We start from the raw sequence: 21,055 nt of genomic DNA, 5'->3' as shown, positions 1-21,055 counted from the left end.
AGCGTAGGGGCTCAGGGGGCGGGGCAGCTCCTTCGTCAGTGGGCGGGTATGGGGCGGGACACCTCCGTCAATAGCGTAGGCGGGCGCTGCCGTCCGGAGCTTGGCGGGGCGGCTCGGTCCGTAGCGCAGGGGCGCGGAGGCGTTGCGGGGCGGTTCCGTCAGTAGCGTAGCGGCGGGGGTCGGCGCGCAGCTTACGCCGGCGGCGCAGCGCGGGGATGGCGGCGGAGCCGGGCACCAGCGCGGTGAGGTGGCAGCACCGCTTCGACCAGGGCAGCCTGGAGCGGTACCTGTGCGGCCACCTGCCCGGTTTTCCCCATCAGCCCGCGGAGGCGCTGGCCGTCAGGCAGTACAGGTACGGGAGGGGCCATGGAGGAGGGTCCCGGCGGTGCCACCGCGGTTCGCGGTGAGCGAGGGGGCCAGTCCTGAGAAGTGGCCATAGGAGAGAATAAGTTCCCTTGATTCGCTGTTAGCAGGATAAACCGTTTAGTTAGATCATATTTAAAGAAGTAGCTGTAACCATTGTATGGCAGTTTATTCCTTTTGAAGCTCAATCTTCGGTGCTTGTGACTGATAGCTCTTCAGGATAGAATTCTTTCTCTGTAAAGTACATTGTGGTAGATACAGCTAACTCCTTAGGAAAGTAGCCTTAAAAAGAAGAAAATGTGGATACGTGGATTTTCTCTTTTTGATCTTCTAGTATGCAGACAATTTTGTCATTAGCTTTTGGACTCTCTGGCTAGTTTAAGTCATATATTACAAAGAAACAAAGAACTTTGTGAGTTTCTGCAACTCTCATGAAAGTAGGTTACAGGATAGATTAAGCAAGATCCTGTTGGTGCCGCCCACAGTTAAAAAAAGGGCTGTGTTGTGACTTCAGCTTGTGATGAGCATAGGAGGCCAGTCTTGCCATGTGATTATAGGAGAAAATAAGTTCCCTTGATTCATTGTTAACAGAATAAATTGTTTAATTAGATATTCAGCCATTGTAAGGCATAAATATATTTTTGCATTGCAGCATGAGATCAACATAATAAATGTGGGACAAGCAAGGCCAAGTGCAAGGTCCAGCACCTGGGGCGGGGTAATCCATGGTTTCAATACAGGGTGGGGGATGGCATGCTTGAGGACTGCCCTGCAGAGAAGGACTTGACAGTGCTCACTGGTGAGAAGCTGGACATGAGCTGGCAGCATGTGCTGGCAGCCCAGAAAGCCAGCTGTATCCTGGGCTGCATCAAAAGAAGCATTGCCAGCGGGTTAAGGGAGGTGATTCTGCCCCTCTATTCTGCTCTTCTGCAACCCCACCTGAAGTACTGTGTACAGTTCTGGAATGCCCAACATAGGAAGGATCTGGAGCTGTTGGAACAGGTCCAGAAGAGGGCCATGAAGATGATCAGAGGGCTGGAGCACCTCTGCTGTGAGCACAGGCTGAGGGAGTTGGGGTTGTTCAGCCTGGCAAAGAGAAGGCTCTGAGGAGACCTTATAGCAGCCTTCTAGTACTGGAAGGGGGTATACATAAAAGCTGGGGAGGGACTTTCTATAGGGACATGTAGCAATGGGATGAGGGGGAATGACTTTAAATTGGAAGAGGGAAGATTTAGACTAGACATTAGGATGAAATCCTTCATGATGAGGGGGGTGAAGCACTGGCACAGGTTGCCCGGGGAAGTTGTGGATGCCCCCTCCCTCGCGGTGTTCCTGGCTAGGCTGGATGGAACCTTGAGCAGCTTGGTGTAGTAGGAGGTGTCTCTGCCCATCACAAGGGGGTTGGAACAGGATGGTCTTTAAGGTCACTTCTGACCCAAACTATTCTGTGATCGTATTTGTCAGAGCCCTTTGCCCTGGCAATGACAGACAGTGGGCACTGAGGGAATTGGTCCATCCAGGACCATCTCTGGAACGGCTGTAGAAGGCAAAGTTCATGGTGGCAGTGGAGGTGACCTTTGGCAGGGGAGAACTCTGCAGCTGCAGCGGACCAGCTGCAGGCAGACTATGTGTTGTTGAGTAGAATGCCTGCTGTTCTCAGAAAAACATGGATTTGGCCCTCTGTGGTGCCAGCTTTGTGGAGTACATGCACAGTTTGTTTCATGGCTACTCATAAATAACATTTTAACTGATTGCCCTTTGGTTGCATAGCAAGTACTAATATTCAAAAGCACATACATGGCTTAAGAAATAAATTTTAAAAGCCTTTAGGCTATTGTCTGGTAAGTAGATCCATGAGAAGAGCATAACACTGTGCTGAGGTTCTCATTAATGCCGGTGCTGGTGAGGCTCCAAAGTCACTGTTAGGCTCCAAAGGGGCTGTTGCACAGAATGTCTAGTTCATTTGCATTCAGCAAGTCAGTGGTGTGTCTGTGTGACTTCAAATTGGGTGCTAACTATTCAGTTCTAAAAATATGTATTCATTCCTTTGTAAATGTGACATTGACTGCTTTATCTGCAGCTGTCACTAAGAAACAGTAAACAGCTTTTCATCTGATGCACTTATAAAACTTCTACCGAGTCTTTACCTGTACTGTAATCCTCATATGTTCTTCAGTTGTGGAGACTTTAGGAGAGGCCTCAGGAGAGTAGCTAATAGTGAAATCTGCTAAAATATTGCCAATTTTTATGCTTTTACTACTTTATTTTGAAGTTTCATTCCAGGCTTCAACCAATGAAAATCTGTTGTGCCAGCAGAATATTTATCTGTGCAGTATACTTATTAAAGCGTATCACAGACTATGCCCTAACTGCCTCAGTGAGAATGGAAATGTCATGGGGAGCATAAGGGCAAAAGTTCACTTGATTTTGAATTTCCAGTAGGTGCCTGATCTCTTACTGGACTACATCAGAACACGTCTTAATAATGATCCAGTATGAGGAAAGGACGGCATGTAGGTAGCACAGAGCCTAAAGGAAAATGAAGATCAGTGAGCTTGACTGAGATATGATGGACAAGGTGTTGCAAAGGGTTTAATTGGGTTGTCCTTCTCTTTGCACATGTATGTGATTTAAATGCCTAATTTCTATGGTTCTTTGTCACTGCAACATTCATTGTTTAAAGCTACAGTTACTCTAAGCAGTCCCTTAAGCACAGCATATGTGTGTGATGGTCGTGCTAGTGTACAGTGGGTCTCAGTACTAGAAATGATCAGTTACTTGAAGAGCTTTCCTCTGTGCTTACATTGTTCAAAATACATCTCTCCAAAGGACAAATACAGTTATAAGCTACTGTGAATTCTGCTCTGTTTAAACAAATTTCCTCCAAATCAGAAAGCTTTAAAGTTAGTATCTACTGCATAGCTTGGCCACGTTAATGGTGAGTCTTTAGAGGGGAGAGGTAAACGCTATCTCCATTTCACAGGAAAGCACATTGAGTATCTGTGACTCCTTCACAGTGAAGGAAGACTTCTTTCTTATAGGTAAGAGTAGAACTTATGATTTTGCAGGCTATCACTTGCATCCCTATAAGACTATACTTAAAAAAAAAACAAAAACAAAAAAACCCAAAACACAAACAACACACCAAACCAAAACTAGCTCTTCAAAACAATCCTTTCCTCTGTCTTGTCATTTTATTCAGGCCAAGTCACAGCATATTTTTCATAATTTCTGTTAAAAATTTGAAAATTTGTAAGTGCTTGGATTTGTAAGTAATTATAATCTTTTTCTTTGTAGTTCAGGGCAGTCAAATCCTACCTTTTATCTTCAGAAGGATGGGAAGGCTTATGTGCTCAGAAAGAAGCCACATGGCCCTCTTTTACCTAGAGCTCACAAGGTAACTGACATTCTTCAGCAAATTCCAGACACTTCATATTGCGGGTGGCTAAGTCCTATATGTGGTGGTGCAGCCCAATGTTGAGTGTGCCCAGCTGTGCAGTAAATTGCTGGATCACTTCTAATCTTCTGTGCTGTACACATAACTAAACATTTAAGAGAATACATTGTCATTCACTGAACTCATTTGTATTTGGGAGCTTTTTGTTGAACCTAAATTTCTGTGTCATCTTCAGATTGATAGAGAATATCGCGTGCAGAAAGCCTTATTTTCAGCTGGATTTCCAGTGCCTGAGCCCCTGCTGTATTGCAGTGATGCTTCCATCATTGGAACAGAATTCTATATAATGCAGCACGTGCAGGTTGGTCCTCCAACGCGAGAGATTTTTTTTTTTTGTCTCCCTACTACAAGCTGCTTTAAAATTGTCTAAAACCTTTCTGTTAGAGCCTTATCCAGCATTTTTTTAAGAAATGTTAGCTATCAAGCAATTCTCACTGATTTCAGCTTCTCTAGGACTTATTTTCACTTTGTTGAAGTTTTCAGCCCAGCATTTAAACTCTTGTTCTTGTTTGAGCTCTCAGAAGGGTGACCTGAAAGGAGGCAATATTGCTCCTGTGAAGAGCACACACAAGTCAGAAGGAGTATAATCAGGTTATAAAGTTACACTGGACCTTTGTACATCCTGGGACCTGTTGAGTACTAAAGATAGGAATCGCCTTTTCTTAAAGAACAAGCAAGGTTCCAGCCCAAGCACTAGTTTCAGGAAGAAGATGGCATAGCTTTGTCTGAGGGTGCTGTAGCAGAGTTGATTGTGTTTGTTAGATTCAGGTCTTTTTCTTTTATTTTTTTTTTCCTTGTGGAGGAGAACGAAGATTTGAATTCAGGCCTCTTCCCTTTCATTGCATCCTACTCTATCTTCAGGTTCACTGAGAAATTAGAAATGCAAGAGTTTGTGGGCCAATTCCTGGAGGTTAATTTGACCTTCCTACAAAAAACCACAAATCAGAGTAGTGAAACATAAAAGCTATTAAGAATTTAAAACAATTTTCTTACATTAAAGACAGAGAATTTTTCTGGTTTTGACTGCAGCAAAACGATTCCTTAGTGAAAAAACCTTGCTACTGATCTGTTTACATTTCTAAGGGTGTAAATTTAGTCTATCCATTCTAAGATGGGTAGCAGTACACTGTTTTTACCAAATAGATTGTGTATTTAGCAAATGATCAGACATTTTTCATATTGGATAAACTATTATACCATACAAATGATTTCTAAATTTGTCATGCAGAATATTTCAGCAAAAAAGTTCTCTTGGTGCTTTAGCCTTGTAACTACATTGAAGCCATCATGCAGACCACTGAAGTTGAGGAACTTTTAGAGAAGAGTCTTTTTTTTCTTTTCCAGTCTGTTACTGGCTGGGTCAAAATTAAAGGAGAAAAGGGAAAAACACACTCTCCTTCTAAATGTGTTAAACTGCTTTTAAGGAGAATGCAGGTGGATTTCTTTGGGTTGTTTGCATCTTTGTACATATAACCCACACATTCCCTTCCTTTCCCTGCTTGCCCTCCCACCACTTCCTCTCCAGGGTCTTCATTGATGTTCTTCCTGGAAGTTAATTGTTGGAGACAAAACAGTAACTTTTTTTTTCCTGGTGCTTTCAAGCTTGAGGGTATCTGTGTTGAGTGCTCTGATTCAGACTGTCATCTACGGAATCTCTTTCTTGCTTTAATTGACTTCCAATCCATATCTTGTATACAAATGATCTGGGATTGCCATGAATCCCTTCACCTGTACTGGGCAAGGAATAAACCAAATAAAGAAAGAATTGTTGATTACATGCTGAACATTGATTCACTGTGTCTGATTTTGCTCTTGAAATGTGTAGATTTCATTACCTGACACTCACAGTACACCAAATATCTGATTTTTAATTTTTCTCTAGGGTCGCATCTTCCGAAACCTCTCACTGACCGAAACAGGCCCAGCAGAGCGTTCTGCTTTGTATATTGCAATGATAGAAACTTTGGCCCAGTTGCACTCCTTTGATTTACAGTCATTGGGTCTCCAAGGATATGGCAGAGGACAGGGATACTGCAGAAGACAGGTAGGGGTTTTTTAAAAAATTTTCCTGTTTTCATACAATCGTAGGATTGTTTGGTTGGAAAAGACCTTTGAGATCATCAAGTCCAGCTGTACCTGTCCACTACTAAACCATATCCCTGAGCACCTTATCTACAAATCTTTTAAATACCTCCAGGGATGGTGAAACAAACCACTTCTCTGGGCAGCCTGTTCCAGTGAGTGATAACCCTTTTGGTGAAGAAATTTTTGTGAATAATTTGGGAAATCTGTTGAAGTGTTCATATTTTTTTAGGTATCAACTTGGAAAAGACAGTATGATGCAGCTGCTCATACAGATATTCCTGCCATGAATAAGCTGGCTGAGTGGTTAGCAAACAACTTGCCGCCAGATGATAATGAAGAAAGCCTGATTCATGGGGACTTTAGGATAGATAACATCATCTTCCATCCAACAGAGGTATTCGAAACGTGTTTGTACATGTCTATTAGTTTTTGATCCTCCAGTTGTTTGTACTCCTGCCATGTAATGAGACAGTTACTTGGGTGGTTTAGTCCACAATACGTGTTTGAAAAGAACAGTAGAGAACTAAGCATTCCTCTGTACTCTCGGTATGGTGTTTAGGTACTTAATGCAGTCCTGGGTTTCATTGCAGGAAGTAGAAGCTCAATTTATTCATTAGCTCTAGCCCCTACTTCAAAGTCCAGGAACAAAACATTTTGTGTACATAAATCCTATTGAACTCCATGCAACTGAAGTGCATACTGAAGGCTTACTTCATTTAGCTACATTAGTGTCTGATCCAAAGCCTGTTGAAATCTATGGCATGGCTTCAATTGACATCATTGGTGTTGGAACAGGATCTGAATGCATGATATATGATACTAGTGGAAGCAAAAATCTGCCGAAGCTGGCAGAAGTTATGAAGCGCATGTAGATCACAGAGACTCCAAAAATTCCTCATTCATCTTTAGGGAAAAGGAAGATAGTTTTTTTTCAGTTTGTGGAAATAATTGTGTTACTGGTCTGTTGACTTAATTGTGTTTTCATTATTTTTTTTCCTGTGCTGTTTGCTATGTTGTGACCAGAGGATATGCTTGGGATTTGTGACCAAGATTCTGCCATGCTTGCTTCACAGCAAAGCCAAAAGATCCAAGGGATTCCCACTGTTGTGCGTAGATCAGTTGATAGACATTATTTGTTGGCTTAAATGTGTGACTGACTCCCTGAGCAGAGAACTTGGCAGTTTCAGGGACTCTCCCAGCTCTTCCTGAAGTAGTTGAAATAATTGACCAAACTGTGACAATCTGTGGAAACAGTTCCTGTAAATGCAAGAATGACAGCGTAGGGAAGTCTCTTGCCCATGGTTCAAGTAGCCATGGATCTTGAGTTGGCTGGAGGAGTTGTTCAGGGTGACAGGCCAGCTGGATTATAAGAATTCATCAGAATGACCGTTTGGGGAGTCTCAGCCCATCCATCTGAAGACACCATTGCAAGAATGCTTGCAGCAGAGGCTCATGTCACTATCTGGACAGTGGTTGACTGTCCTGTTTTAAGAAATTCAATTCCGCGTGTAAGTGTTAATCTGTGCATGATATTGTGATAAATTATTTGGTTTAGTGCCTGGTCTGTCCCTGAGGATTTGTGCAAATGACTGTGCAATAGCATCTGTGCAACAGACCTGGAAATAAAAAAAATACCGAACTGTCAATACTACTATTCTTTAGGGTATTTTAATTCAATCCTATCTTTACTGTAAGAGTTTACAAGTTTCTATCAGGGAGAACACTACTCAAAAATATAGAATTAAAAATGGCTTTTCTTTGGAAAAATGTCTGGTTTTCTGCTATTCTGCGAATGTTAATTTTCTGCAGATCCTTACATATTGCTAAAGAACAGGTGTTGCTGAATAAAGCAGTTGGATATTCAGTGGGTTGTGCATTTGTGAGTGGAGAGTTTATTTTTTAGCATTCACTTGAGGTTTTTATTTTTATTTAAGGCTCGTGTTTTGGCTGTGCTGGACTGGGAACTTTCAACTACTGGTCACCCTTTAGCAGATTTAGCATATGCCACCCAATTCTACTTTTGGCCTACATCTGTTAAGGACTCAGGTCAAGGAACTGTCTTTAGTTTCAAAGGCACCGTAGGTATGAATCTGTAGTCTTTTTGTATAAACAATTTCCAGGGTTGATTTCTATTTGGTATATTACCTTTATAAACAATAATAAAAACTTGTATTAACAAGCACACGAGTTTTGTACTTGAAAAGAACTTCTCGGTAGTTATGTTCACTGCAGTAAACGTGCTGATAGTGAGCTTTAAGGTAGTCTGTTTTCATAAGCTGTGGCTTAGCCATGGGATGCTGCTTGTGTAAGCTTATTTTGAACCATTCATAGAGAAAATATAAGAAAGCTAAAATTTAAATGTAAATTTGTCATTTGTTGAAAAAAAAGGCAGACCCTTGCCCTGTGGTGCAATTAATTTCCTAACTATCGGGAAGCAGTAGGAAGTGTTGTGGTGTCTGGAATTTGGACAGTTTCTGTTCCCTTTTGGCTTTCCCTATCACACATAAATCATGAAAATCAATAAATCATGGTTTTTACTACCTAAACAGAATATCTCTGTATAATAATAATAATATGCTGTACAAAAGTTGGAAGAATAAGGTGGATAAAATCATAGAAAACATTGCCTATTCTAAAATATTCTGTAATTTTTTTTTTTTGTAGAAACTCCTTCATTTGAAGAACTGGTTGCCGTTTACTGCCGCTGCCGGGGTATTAGCACTACTTTACCTAACTTCAATTTTTTTCTTGCTTTGTCACATTTTAAAATGGCAGCAATAGCCCAGGTAATGCACTCACATTTGCTAGATTCACATGTTTTTATTATGAGTATTTGTAGTTTGGTAATACTTGTTCAAAATCTGAATCGTAAAGTTTCCTTTCTTCATTGTTAACGGAATAAACTGTTTAGTTGGGTCATATTTAAAAACTTCAACAATCTAAAATTAGATCATATTTAAAAAATAACTGTGACCATTGTATGCCAGTTTGTTCATTTAGAAGCCATATCTTTAGTGCTTATGAATGATACCTCTTTGGGTTAGAATTCTGGCTATATAAAGTATATTGCAGTAAATACAGCTAACTCCTTAGGAAAGTAGGCTAAAAAAGAAGAAAACATGGATACGTAGATTTTTTTTCTCATTGATGTTCCAGTATGCAGGGAATTTTGTCATTACCTTTTGTACTCTCTGGCTAATTTAAGTCATATATTACAGAGAAACAAAGACCTTCCTAAGTTTCTGCAGCTCTCATGAAAGTAGATAACAGGATAGATTAAGCAAGATACCACCCGTGGTAAAATAGGGGTGTGTTGTGACATCAGCTTGTGATGAGCATAGGAGGCCAGTCTTGCAATGTGATTATAGGAGAAAATAAGTTTCCTTGATTCATTGTTAACAGAATAAACTGTTTAATTAGATATTCAGCCACTGTAAGGCTTAAATATATTTTTATGACTTGCAGTGTGAGATCAGCATAACAAATGTGGGACAAGCTACCTGGTATTAATTTGGGGTAAGATTATTTATGTGGGCAGTTAATGTAGTTGTGGATAATAAGTGTGTGTGTATACTGTTGTCAGCTGGCCTAAGGGGCAGGCTGTGCTTGCTTCAAAAGATGTATTCATTTACTTTAGTTTAGCTGAGGCATGTTGTTTTTCTCTTGTGCGCCAAGCATCTCCATAATACCAGAAATGGACCAAAGGCAATATTGACATACCCCATTAAAATCTGTCTGTGCTAAATTTTTCATATTAAGAATGTGTGCATTAAAGTGTTATTTTTATAGTTGAGGAAATTGCATATCTAAGAAAAAAGAAACACGTGCATGATTACACCATATATGTTTTTCTTTTGGTTTTAGGGTATATATGCTAGATATCTCATTGGAAATGCTTCTGCAGAGAATAGTCATGAATTTGCTAAGATGGTGAAACCTTTGGCAGAGAGAGCGTTAGAGCTCACGGAAAGGTAAGAGTGGTTTAAACTAGTAGTCAAAGGCAAGGCAAAGCTTTTATGTCTTCGCTTATTTAAATGCGTGTATAAGACTGCTTGTGTTTATTGTTATTGCATTGAATGTTCTCTTTAGGTCATCTTTCAGCAGCACACATGACAGCATTTCTGGAGAGTTGTTCCATCAAAGTAGGAAGGGCCAAGAAATTCTGCTGAAGGTCAAACAATTCATGAAGCAGCACATATATCCAGCTGAAAAGGTAGAAGCTTCTAGTAAACCTATTAAGAAACATGCATTTTATGAGTAGAGTTACAAAAGCATAAAGCTACGTATAAAAGTCATGCCCTCCTATACTTTTCATCTTTTTTTTTAAACAGCCTTATATTCATGCAGTGATGTTTATGGCATTGAAAACCATTAATGGAAATCATTCTATTGTGCATTTTTTTTTTTTGCAGAATAAAAATGATGTATGCATTGTTAATGAAAGCTATGAGATACTTCTTAAAAGTAAAGCCCTAGAACTCTTAGTTACTAAACACAATGACACTTAGTTAAAAAAATGGGAACTGCTGGTTTTAACCATACAAAGGTGAATATTCCTGTTTCTTGCCTATTTTTTTCAAACATGTGACTTTTTTGACAAAAAATGTGATTCTTTAATGTGTCAATGTAGCCTCATTCCTGAGTATGTCTAATACCAGTGAAGGTTGAAAATCAGGTAGTGGAATATTCACAAAAGTCCCTAATTAGTGGAAGGGAAAATAAGGTTTTACTTCTTAGCCTCAGGAGATTAAAATTTTTCCACTTAGAAAGCTGCTTCAGCTGTTAGCTTTATGGAAGCATAGATGGCTTTTGTAGCAGGATTAGGGTTTTTGACTCTTAGGGGTTTGGGTTTTTCTTTTTTTTACTTCTTTGGAGCCAGGCAGAAGTGCAGAGTACAGATTAATCTAAAAGGTTAATGTATCTGCCTGTTAGAAGGAAAGACTGAGAGCAGCAAGTTTGGTCTGCAGAGTTTCGTAAAATTCTGTCTCTAACTAGTTTTGAATTGTCTAAGGAAGCCTTGCAATGGTTAATGTATTTGCCTTAAAAACAAGTGGACCATAAATAGCCATGTGAGTTTTGCAGATGAGTAGTGTTGTACTTGTAAGTTATTTCTGATAGTGGGTATTGTGAATCAGGACTTGTAAGTTCTGCTTTGGAATTTGTCTTCTTGTGTGGTTTTTCAGAAGAGGGCACCACTTTTGTTCCTTCTAAAACTAGTTTTGGGTCAGATTTGGTGAAGTGCTGGGCTTCACTAAAACATACTTGTGAAAATACTGGCATTATCGAGTACACAGTTTTACGTAGTACTGGTTATTGGTGCTTGGAATGGCTTTAGATAATCTACTAAAGAATTATTCTTTGTGTTTTTTCTCAGTTAAAAAAAAAAATTAACTGTCTCATATATATGAATGCTGTGATGGGAAACCTGAATCTTAAGTGTCAGTATAGCTGGGTTTTATTTGTTTTACTTATGAGTTTACGCCTCGTGTATACTGTTCGTAGCAGTTATTCATATAATCAGAGAACACTGAGCTTCTACCATCATCATTGCCATGTATTTTAAACCACCCCAGACCATTTCCTTTTATGCAGTGAGGTACTCACTGAGGTCGTCTTCATGACGCATTTAAAGTCTACAAAAATGAACAGATTGCAGTTTGATTTTGAATTGTAGTTTTGATTTTATAGTGCAACCAACTATATAATGAAAACCTATGTTGAATATTTTTTTAATTGATTTCTTGGGGTGTAGGGCCGGAAAAGGCACCGTATTGTTACTTGTTATGTGTGTTCTAATTTAAACAAGCATTTTTTTAATTGTTTCTCTAAGGAAATAATAAAATACTATGCTGTACATGGAAATACTGAGGAAAAATGGAAGAAACCACCGCTGCTTGAAAGACTGAAGGTATGGGATAATAAATATTCTTGAACACTTTAGCAGTAAAAGAAACAGGCACTGATATGGGAAACAGGCACTGATGTGGAGTGTAAGGAACTTTGAGGTATGCTGCTGGTGAAGTTACTTTGCAGAGAAAGAAATAGTGTGAGAAACAGTTTAATGAAAGGAAGAAGGAAGTGTGCAAAAGGAGGTGAGAAATATGAATGAGAGGAGAAAAGCAAAAGTGAGTTCTGTGAGAGGTATGTCTGAAATCTAAGTTGAAGACTGTACCTATTGGAGATGCCTATTGAAAGAAGGCATCAGATACATCAGGCAGTATGCTAGGCGTGAAGGAAGAAAGTAGTCAGCAAGCCAGAATTTGGTTATTTTTCTTAAAAATTTTTCACTCTGTTTTTTTTTCTGTTGATTCTTTCAACAGGAAATGGCCAAAGCAGAAGGTCTGTGGAACCTTTTTCTCCCAGATGTCAGTGGTCTCAGCCAGCTCGACTACGCGCTAATAGCTGAGGAGACAGGGAAATGCTTCTTTGCTCCTGAGGTTTTCAACTGTCATGCACCAGGTTAACAACCCCGTCCTAGACCTACAGTACTGAGGGCATTAAAAAGCTGGGTGTCTTATACCTTACAAGCTGTGTGTCTCAAGAAGTAAACGTGCTTGCTGATTTCTTCCAGATACTGGAAACATGGAGGTCCTGCACATGTATGGGACTGAAGAGCAAAAGAAAGAGTGGCTCGAGCCTCTCCTAGAGGGGAAGATTAGTTCTTGCTTCTGCATGACAGGTAAATTCTTCTCCAGAAGAAAGTTAGGGGCAATTGGCAGAAATTCACATGGCACATGCAAAAAATGCAAACCTACAAGTTGTTATGTGTTAATGAGTTAATACAGAAATTCCCACTGTATTTGTGAATGTGTTTTAATATGAAACCATATATGAGGTGTGAGTGTCGAATGAGGAGTCTTTGCTACCCTTCACCAACAGTTAACGCTTTTCACAGTTACAATAAGTAGTATTTGCTTTCCATGTATTTTCAATTTATTTTTAATGCTAGTAAAATACATTTTATTGCATCAAACAGATTTACAGTAGAACTAGCCTACCCTTTTATGTAATGTGCTTTGGATTCTCTAGAAACATACATGCAGGTACAAGTATGATTATTGTGATTAAAGTTGTGTAGTTTTGCAGTGTACCATAGGTAGGGGTTTTAAGACATAACCTGAAGCTTGCAAAACATACAATGCATTTATTTTATGTCTGTAGCAGGAATTAGGAGAAGTCAGTCTTGCAGAGCTGGGCCCTTATTTTGCAAATTGTGTTCCACTGTGTTTGCCAAGAGGAAAGAGATGCTTTTGCTTTAAAGAAGATGGCCTAGAAAAGAAGTTAAGGGTGAAAGGAGAGAGGAGGCTTTAAGCAACATGATCCCGTGGGAGATGTCCCTGTCCCTGGATCATCTTTGTGGTCCCTTCCAGCCCAAACCATTCTATGATTCTATGATTCCTGTTCCAAAGAATAATCAACGACGTTTTTTGGCAACTGCTTTGTGTAACCTATTTGATAACCCATCACAAAAGTAGTTTAAGTCTCTTTCTTTTCACCTGAGAACGACCTAGGGGAAAAAAAGGTTGAGGAGAGGTATGACTGTTATTTATGGGTTCTTTGGAACTGGGAATGGTTTAAAAACTTCAGTGAAGAAATATGGCTCTTGACTATGAAGACTAGTCTGAGCTAAAGAAGTAAGTTTAAAGTGTCTGTGAATAACAGGTTGTTAGAAAATAGAAAGCCTCTGACCACCAGCAGAATGAGGTTCTAAGAACAGCTTTTCTACTATGAACGAAACGCTGTTCCTGTCAGTATAGCACATCTAGATCCCTGTATTTGTGGTGGTAGTTCTACCTGTGTGTTTAATCTAGTGGTTTGTTTTGTTTTTTTTCTTTAACACAGAACCTGATGTGGCTTCAAGTGATGCCACCAATATGCAATGCAGCATTGAGCGAGATAGAAACAGTTATGTGATCAATGGCAAGAAGTGGTGGAGCAGTGGTAAGTATGGAAACCCTACGTAAGAATGGCTAAGTCTAGAATTCTTTGCAAGAACTAATAAAACAAAAGTACTAGTGTTCCATTTGTGAGATGGAAAATTGTCTATTCTTGAGTAAAGGTAGTTGAATGTGAAACAATGGAAAAAGCTGAATCAAGCTTTTTTTCTGTAAAGCTAAGCTGGTTTTGGAACCTCTGAATCTTGTTCACAGAATAAATACAACTGTTATTCTTTAAATGTTACCTCTTTCCATCACATAAGTGACACGTTTATGGCCGTAGCCTTTAAACTTTGTTTTTATGAAGCTGTCTTCAGCAGCTTGTGTGGGAGGTTTGAGTATACTGCGTAGTTACAGTAAAATTTGGCTGCTTTTTAAACTATCCTGTGATGCTGCTGGACTGATTCTTACAGGTAGTTTTCTTATACTCCTCAGAAAAAATATAAGAATTTTCCTGTAAATGGTAAATATCCTTTATATTATAGTAGTGCTACTTTTTTACTGAAATACATATGAAAGAACTGGAAAATTGATCATTTCATGGGAGTTTGGAAGCCAACTACATAAACTGAGTTGCTAACTGCAGTGAAACTTGAATGTGTCATTTATGTACCTTTGAGTGTGGCTGCTACCGATGCTTGTGCAATACCTAGATTAACCAGAAGATAGGGCTCTCTCTCTTTTCTGGTACTGCAAAACTGGTGGCAGAAGGAGGCATGGCATCTTGTTTTTTGAGCTGAGAGTATGGTTTACCTACTGGCCGCTACCTTTGCCTTGCATCAGTGTCTCTCAACTGAATATTGCAGTTGCTGAGGAAGTTCTGGGAAATTTTGTAGGAGGTCACACACATAACTAATTTTATGAATAACATGTTATGTGAATTCTAGAAAGGAGAGTAAACACACGAGAGTAAGCATGACTTGGTTTGTCTTATTTCTGGTAAAAGTAATAGGGACAGTTGGATTTGCATGAAGACAGATGCACAAAAGGCACTGCATTTTCAAGAAGTTTGAGAAACACTTAGATGCAGTTCTGCCTGAGTTAGTCTACTTTTCTGTCTGGGAGGGGTTTTGGGTGTGTTTTCGATTTATTTTAGTTTAGGTTTTGGTTTGTGGTGATTTGTCAGACCCACTCCCCTCCCGCCGTGCCAACCCCCCCCTCCCCCCTGCTCCCATTTTGCTCTCCATGGGACTTCGGGAGCTTGTACGTTTGGGAATTCTGGAGCCTGACAGCCTTGTCAGAATGCCCCTCTGAGCAAACACTCTACCTGTAAAGACAAATCATAAATCACATGTGCAAGGAGTCAGTTGCTTCGTGGAAGAACTGGAGTTTCTAAGCATGCTTTGTGTGGGTGCGTTGTGTATCTACAGTAAATCTAGTCTGGCTTACACATGACAGATTTATGATATATGTGTAGACCATCTGTCAAGCACTTCTGACTTATCTATTCACGGTCAAGTATTTCTCAAAATACTGGGCAGAGATTCTATAAGCTTTTGTCATCCAAACAGAGAGGAGGCTCGTGTCTTGTTTACGCTACTGTTGTTTCTTGTCTATCATTTTAAAGCTTTGTCTTGAGTCCATAACTGTGTAACTAGGAGCAGTGTCTAAAAAGGAGAAATTCTTGTTGGCTTTTGTGAGCTGTAGATTAGGCATTTTGTCAGAGCCCATGGGAGGTTTGAAGGCAGGGACAGTATGCTGCAATACCACATTTTGAAAGCTAGTACGTCAACAAAATCGAAATGTTTCCAGAGAGTCATGGAAAACTGGAAAGCTGTTCTAGAATCCTCACCAGCACTGTCGCAAGGAACACATTTGGTATGTCTCCATGGAAAAACTAAATCCCACTGACAATGAGCTCCGTATAGAGTCAGAACCTCTCTCCTTCATCTAGCAAGACCTTTAGCTTTTGCTGTTTGAGAAATGCCTTATGATAAGACATGTCAATACCTACTAAACCAAAACAAACACAGAGAGATGCATAAATGACAGCCAGTGCACTTTTGGTATTCTTTGATTTTATTGTATTGCCATATATTTTAGCAGATAGGGTTATTGCAGTTTTTTATTAATTTTAAAAATTATGACTAGAAATTCCAGGCCCTGAATCCAAACATTAACTTAACTTTTCTTACATTTCTGCTAATGCTTTGACTGCACTACTTCGGCATTTACATTTGACATGACATTTAGAGTTGTAGAATGTACCTCTCCATAGGGCACTGGGCTTCTTGAAGTTTAGAGTGAGCAGAAGTTAAAGGTTATTTTTGGTAATTACAAAGAACGAGTTACAGCAAAGGAGTTACTAGTGTTTGTGGAGGATGTTGTCGTTGCTATACATTTGTGGAACACATGGATAGTGGCTTTCTTCCCCCCCCTCTCTGTCTCTCAATTCTCAGCCACAAACTGCTACTTCATTTCTAGCTGCAAGTGTATCTATGGCATGATAGCTGAGGGGGAAAAAAAAAAGAAACTGACTTATTAGGCAAATGTCCTAAAGTTTTACAAAACAGCTGGAGAAACAAAAGATTAATAACTTTTGGTACAGAAACTCTCAAACTGCTGGTTTATGGTTGATGTTTTCTTCCTCCATTTTAATTGTACATTTAGATGTACAGATTGTCCATTACACAGCTGTTAAAGTGCCTAATACTGTGGCTCTTCAAAATTTCAATTGTAAGAAGTTTTTAGGTATTTGGGGTTTGTTGTTGGTTTTTTGAATTTGGTTGGTTGGTTTTGGTTTGGTTTTTTTTTTCCCCCCTCCGGTAAATATCTGTAGTTGTTTTTAGGAATATCAGTATTTGGTTCTTGCCTGATACTTAATTTTGATAAACATGTTCCACTTGGAACCGCGCTGTAGTGTCTTGGGTAGTCTGCAGGTTCAGAAATTAATCAGAAGGTTGACTTGCAGGCAAACAACTGCTGAAACAACACCACCAGAATTAGTAAATAATTCCCTTGATTATATAAAATAATGAAAGTAATTGAGAGTCTATATAGTGAAACTAACTGTTTCTTCCGTGTGGTCTTCATAATTCATAGAAATTTCTTCAGGTCTCTTGTTCTGTTGCCGTCTTCTCCAGTATCCATAGTTTTTTGCGATTTTCATAATATGTGTTTTAAAAGAGGCACCCAGAAAGGTGTAGAGAAGAGGGTTCAGGCAGGTGTGAAACAAAGCTATGCTCCTGGTGACCTGAAGTGCAACATCTATGGTTTTGCTTGTTTCACAGTCAGTAATCAAGACGTAGATGATATCTATGGCTCGCCAGAACTTAACAGTGTTGTAAGGTAGCTGGGTAATAATGAAAGTAGCCACTACTGCCAGCAGAACTGCAAAAGGTCTGGATTTTTTAGCATTTGCAGACCTAAAGACTGCTCGAGCAGTGGCTGAATAGCAGATCAGCATGACTAGGAAAGGAAGCAGAAATTCCAGGATGATTTCCAAGATTTGAATGGTTGCTTTTAAGAGTGTTTCCATGTTCATTGGAAATATGGGAAGGCATTCATTCCTTTCATTGTGTTTTTTGACTTGATTAAATATCAGTTCGGGGATACTGAGGAAAATGGCAGACAGCCAGACACAGAGGCAGGTAACACTGCAGTGTTTAGTAATGCTTCTGTGACCCCGGGATGCAGAAGTGGCCCTGTATCTGTCCACACTGATACAGGCCAGGAACAGCATGCCAGAGCTGAAATTCATGGTGTACAGAGATGATGTGAGCTTGCACATTGAATTTCCAAGTTCCCATCCCTGCACTGCATTTGCAGCCCAGAAAGGGAGCGTAAAGAGCAAGAGCAAATCAGCAATGGCGAGATGCATGATGTACACATCCGTCTTAGTCTTCGGTTTCTTCCAACAGGCATAAATTGCAACCACTAATGAATTTCCAGCGACTCCAACAGTAAAAGCCAATGCATAGAATACAGGAAGGAATATTTTACTGAAATTTCTCACATCACTTTTTTCACAGAGAAGCTCATATGTATTGTAATCTATAACAGAGTTGAGATCATCCTCTTCGTCCTCCATCCAGTAATCAGTTGAGTTATTCATATCCCAGCCTGTGGCAAAGCTACAAGACACAAAAAAATGGGGAGAGAAGGGAACACCAAAGAAATAATACTGGGTTTAAGTTTCAAAATTTCTGTTGAAACCTAACCCCCGTGCTCTGAGTTGCTTGTATATCTCACGTTTAAAGAAGCTGGATACTGAGAATACATTTGTAAATAATCAAAGCAGAGCTAGACAGTGATGGAGGCACAACGGACTCTCAAATTCTCACATGAAATTGAGATAACTGACTACATACATGTGTGCAATGCAATAAAGTGGATTCAATTCAAGTGTTTTCATTAACCTTAGCATTTGATATTGCAGGATTCTTGGAGTGCACCTCACTGGTTTCCACATTTCAGTTTAGGAGCCATTATTGCTTAAACTGCTCTGACTCAGTTGTGTCTGGCAATATACCACTGCAAAATAAATGTCTGTACCTTTCCAGGGCTGAAATTATACCTTCTCTGCAGCCTCGGCAAAGCACAGGAGTACCAATTTAAGGCTGTACATGCTATTATGATAACGTGGATAAATATTATTGGGTTAAAGCTGAGAGGCAAGCAGCAATGTTTTGTGCCTGCTAGCATAGTTTCTGGTGAATTTGGGATAGGGAGAATCTGCTTTTTGTTTCTCAGGCATGCATATATATACACATTCTGTAAAGCACACTAGTGGAGTCACTTGCTGAGCAGGAGTAGAACAACTTGAGTTTAATTTCCTTCCCACACAATGAACCATGCCCATGTGGAATTTCTTGCTCAGTCAAATTGCTGTGGGTACACTGTATCTTACAGCTGGAGGCTTTTCAGGATGTTATGACAAAAAGGAATCTTATCGTATACAAAACTGCCCACAAGTACCCAAACAGCTTAGAAGCTCTGCTGGTTTTTTTCAAGTACTATCTCATGACAGATTTGATCTGTAAACACAGTCTGTGTTCTCACTGCCAGCCTAGGTTTGACATTTGAGTGTTGAGATCTTCAAAGTGTATCTGAAGCAATTGATGTTCTACAGTATTTTCGTTTTCCTGTGACTGTGTTTATTGGCTAATTTGCTGACATTCTTTCTATTGTAAACTAAAGTACAGTACTCTGTTTTCTTGAAATAAATAGGACTAAGATTTCTTAACAGCAGTAGCAAAAAGTAGCTGAGAATGAAAAACACATCCCCGTTCTCATTATCTACAGTGCAGCTCATTATCAGCTGCTTTTTCCAGCTTGAAAAAAATGCAGATACCATTTCTGAGTTTTAGACAAGGGTTTAAATGAAGGATTGCCAAACTGTTATTATAAACTATATCTCTTAAAAAAAAATATATTGTTCTGTGTACTAGGAAAAATAAGTTACTGGTTAATCTCATATTCAGGAATGAAGACCCATCAAATAAAAAAAAATAAATAATTTTTATTTTTGCTTGATATTTGCATTGTCTGAGTTTTTTAGAAGGTGTGCCAGTTAGAAATGTAGTATTTGGTTTGGCTTTATCCTTAATGACTTTTGTTAATCTTTCAAAACACTTCCTCTTAAACTTTAAACAATAATTACTTTTATTCTAAGTCTTGTAATCTGTCATTTTCTGTTGCCTAAATGAAATGTGCAGAATGGGAAGATATAGTAATTCTATTTATTAGTTTAGCAAAGCAGGTCTATTTCGTGCCTAACAAGCTGGTTTTGCATTTTTTTCAGCAAGGATAATCTTTTGCAGTTTCATAGTACTTTGAGGAGAGAGATATCAACAGCAAATATATCTTCTTCTAGTCAGAAAAGAAACTGTGCAGAGAGATTAATCCATTTAGCCAAGATTAGGAGAAAATGAAAAGTTAAACTGAAAAGATGCGTTATTATCTAAAATGCTGATTACAGAACCTGTCTGGGAATGCTTAATCAAATTGGATCACTGGCAAATTTGCTTGATAGAAAAACAATAAAGTGCAAACTTCAAGAAGCCTGTGTATTGCAAAGCAGCTTGGCTCTGAGAAGAAACATCCTCTGCTGCCTGATACGCTTTTGGCTGACCTGTGTTCTTGGCAGAAACAAAACTATCTAAAATGCAACCGTTGGTATTTCTCCCTTAAAAACACAGTTGTGTTCTGGCTAATGTCCCTCTATCCATGTTTGTCATTCGTGTTAATGTTTTTTTCTCAGGCACATTTGTAAGTGCCTGCTCCATAAAGCAGAGCAGTCCCGTGGGAGTCAGGTGCTGAGCAGTGGGGGAACAGGCTGAGTTTAGTCTCCGTCCCACACAGCGAGCTGCCTTATGCCCACGTGGAATTTCTTACAGAGTCAAGTTGCTGTGGGTGCACCGGGTCTTACAGCTGGAGACTTCTCAGGATGTTATGCACAGTATGGAATCTTATCGCATACAAAACTGCCCACAAGTACCCAAACAGTTCCATGCTGCATTTGTTTAATCAAGTACTGTTTTCTAGGAGGTATATTAATAGATATATTAGTAGACAACTGTGCATATTTTCTTGCAGAATTATTCCAGCCTTCCATTTAGATTTGAATTCAGTGTTGTTGTCTGTTTAAACTTGGCATGGGATTGTAGGAATATTTGTTGAATGAAGTTAATATTCCCAGTTTAAACAGATTTTTTTCTTTAATTAATTAAGCAGTATGCTGTTCTTCTACTGAACAAATCTGATTTTAAGCCTGGAAATGAGCACCTTAGTGAAATGATGTCTCCCTGTAATTAATTTAAGAATAAATCCTAGCTCGTCTCTATGTATATAAGATAAATATATCACAATATACAGAGCAGTAAATATTAAAAAAAAAACTAACCTTCTTTTGTCAGCAGAATAGTAGCAGGCACTGCAGCTGAAATGTGCTTCGGTGAAATGGTCTGAATTGGTCTGACACATAGCATTTTTCTTTTCTTGGAGCACCACACCCTCATCTGGAAGTCAGTTGCACTTTCATTTTGACTTGCCGGTTTAAAATAAATAAACAGATAGTTAAATAAATAAATAAATAAATAATCCTGATTTCCTGGAACCTCTTCTCATGTTCTACATGTATGTTTTTTTACATTCCTCCCTGTTCCAGGCTGAATAGGAGTGTTCTATGGAAGGTCAGAATTCTTCTACTATTTAACTGTGGTGTTGGTCATTTTGTTCCTGAAGGTTCAAGTGTTTGTTTGTTTGTTTACAT

General features: G+C 39.2%; 2 protein-coding genes across 2 annotated transcripts in view; one reads left to right on the top strand and one right to left on the bottom strand.

The window, feature by feature from the left end:
* Positions 1-145: 145 nt before the first annotated feature.
* ACAD11 (acyl-CoA dehydrogenase family member 11) overlaps positions 146-21,055 on the top strand; it is a 34,548-nt gene continuing 13,638 nt past the window's right edge. The window contains exons 1-13 of the mRNA XM_069860025.1: positions 146-352; positions 3,661-3,760; positions 3,996-4,121; positions 5,703-5,864; positions 6,135-6,299; positions 7,840-7,987; positions 8,570-8,691; positions 9,770-9,876; positions 9,995-10,118; positions 11,736-11,813; positions 12,226-12,364; positions 12,477-12,584; positions 13,748-13,846. Of these exons, the coding sequence (XP_069716126.1) occupies positions 216-352; positions 3,661-3,760; positions 3,996-4,121; positions 5,703-5,864; positions 6,135-6,299; positions 7,840-7,987; positions 8,570-8,691; positions 9,770-9,876; positions 9,995-10,118; positions 11,736-11,813; positions 12,226-12,364; positions 12,477-12,584; positions 13,748-13,846 (1,615 nt within the window). The 5' untranslated portion in view covers positions 146-215. The remainder of the gene's footprint in view (positions 353-3,660; positions 3,761-3,995; positions 4,122-5,702; positions 5,865-6,134; positions 6,300-7,839; positions 7,988-8,569; positions 8,692-9,769; positions 9,877-9,994; positions 10,119-11,735; positions 11,814-12,225; positions 12,365-12,476; positions 12,585-13,747; positions 13,847-21,055) is intronic.
* Positions 16,605-20,787, bottom strand: ACKR4 (atypical chemokine receptor 4). Its single transcript, XM_069860028.1, has 2 exons — positions 20,687-20,787; positions 16,605-17,915 (listed from the first exon to the last, which is right to left on the bottom strand). The coding sequence occupies exons 1-2, from the start codon at positions 20,764-20,766 to the stop codon at positions 16,835-16,837; spliced, it is 1,161 nt and encodes a 386-aa protein (XP_069716129.1). The 5' UTR covers positions 20,767-20,787; the 3' UTR covers positions 16,605-16,834.

Source organism: Phaenicophaeus curvirostris, chromosome 6 (assembly GCF_032191515.1).
Source record: "Phaenicophaeus curvirostris isolate KB17595 chromosome 6, BPBGC_Pcur_1.0, whole genome shotgun sequence".
Lineage (NCBI taxonomy): Eukaryota > Metazoa > Chordata > Aves > Cuculiformes > Cuculidae > Phaenicophaeus > Phaenicophaeus curvirostris.
The sequence above is the reverse complement of the archived record's forward strand: the minus strand, read 5'-3'. Positions and strand labels throughout refer to the sequence as shown.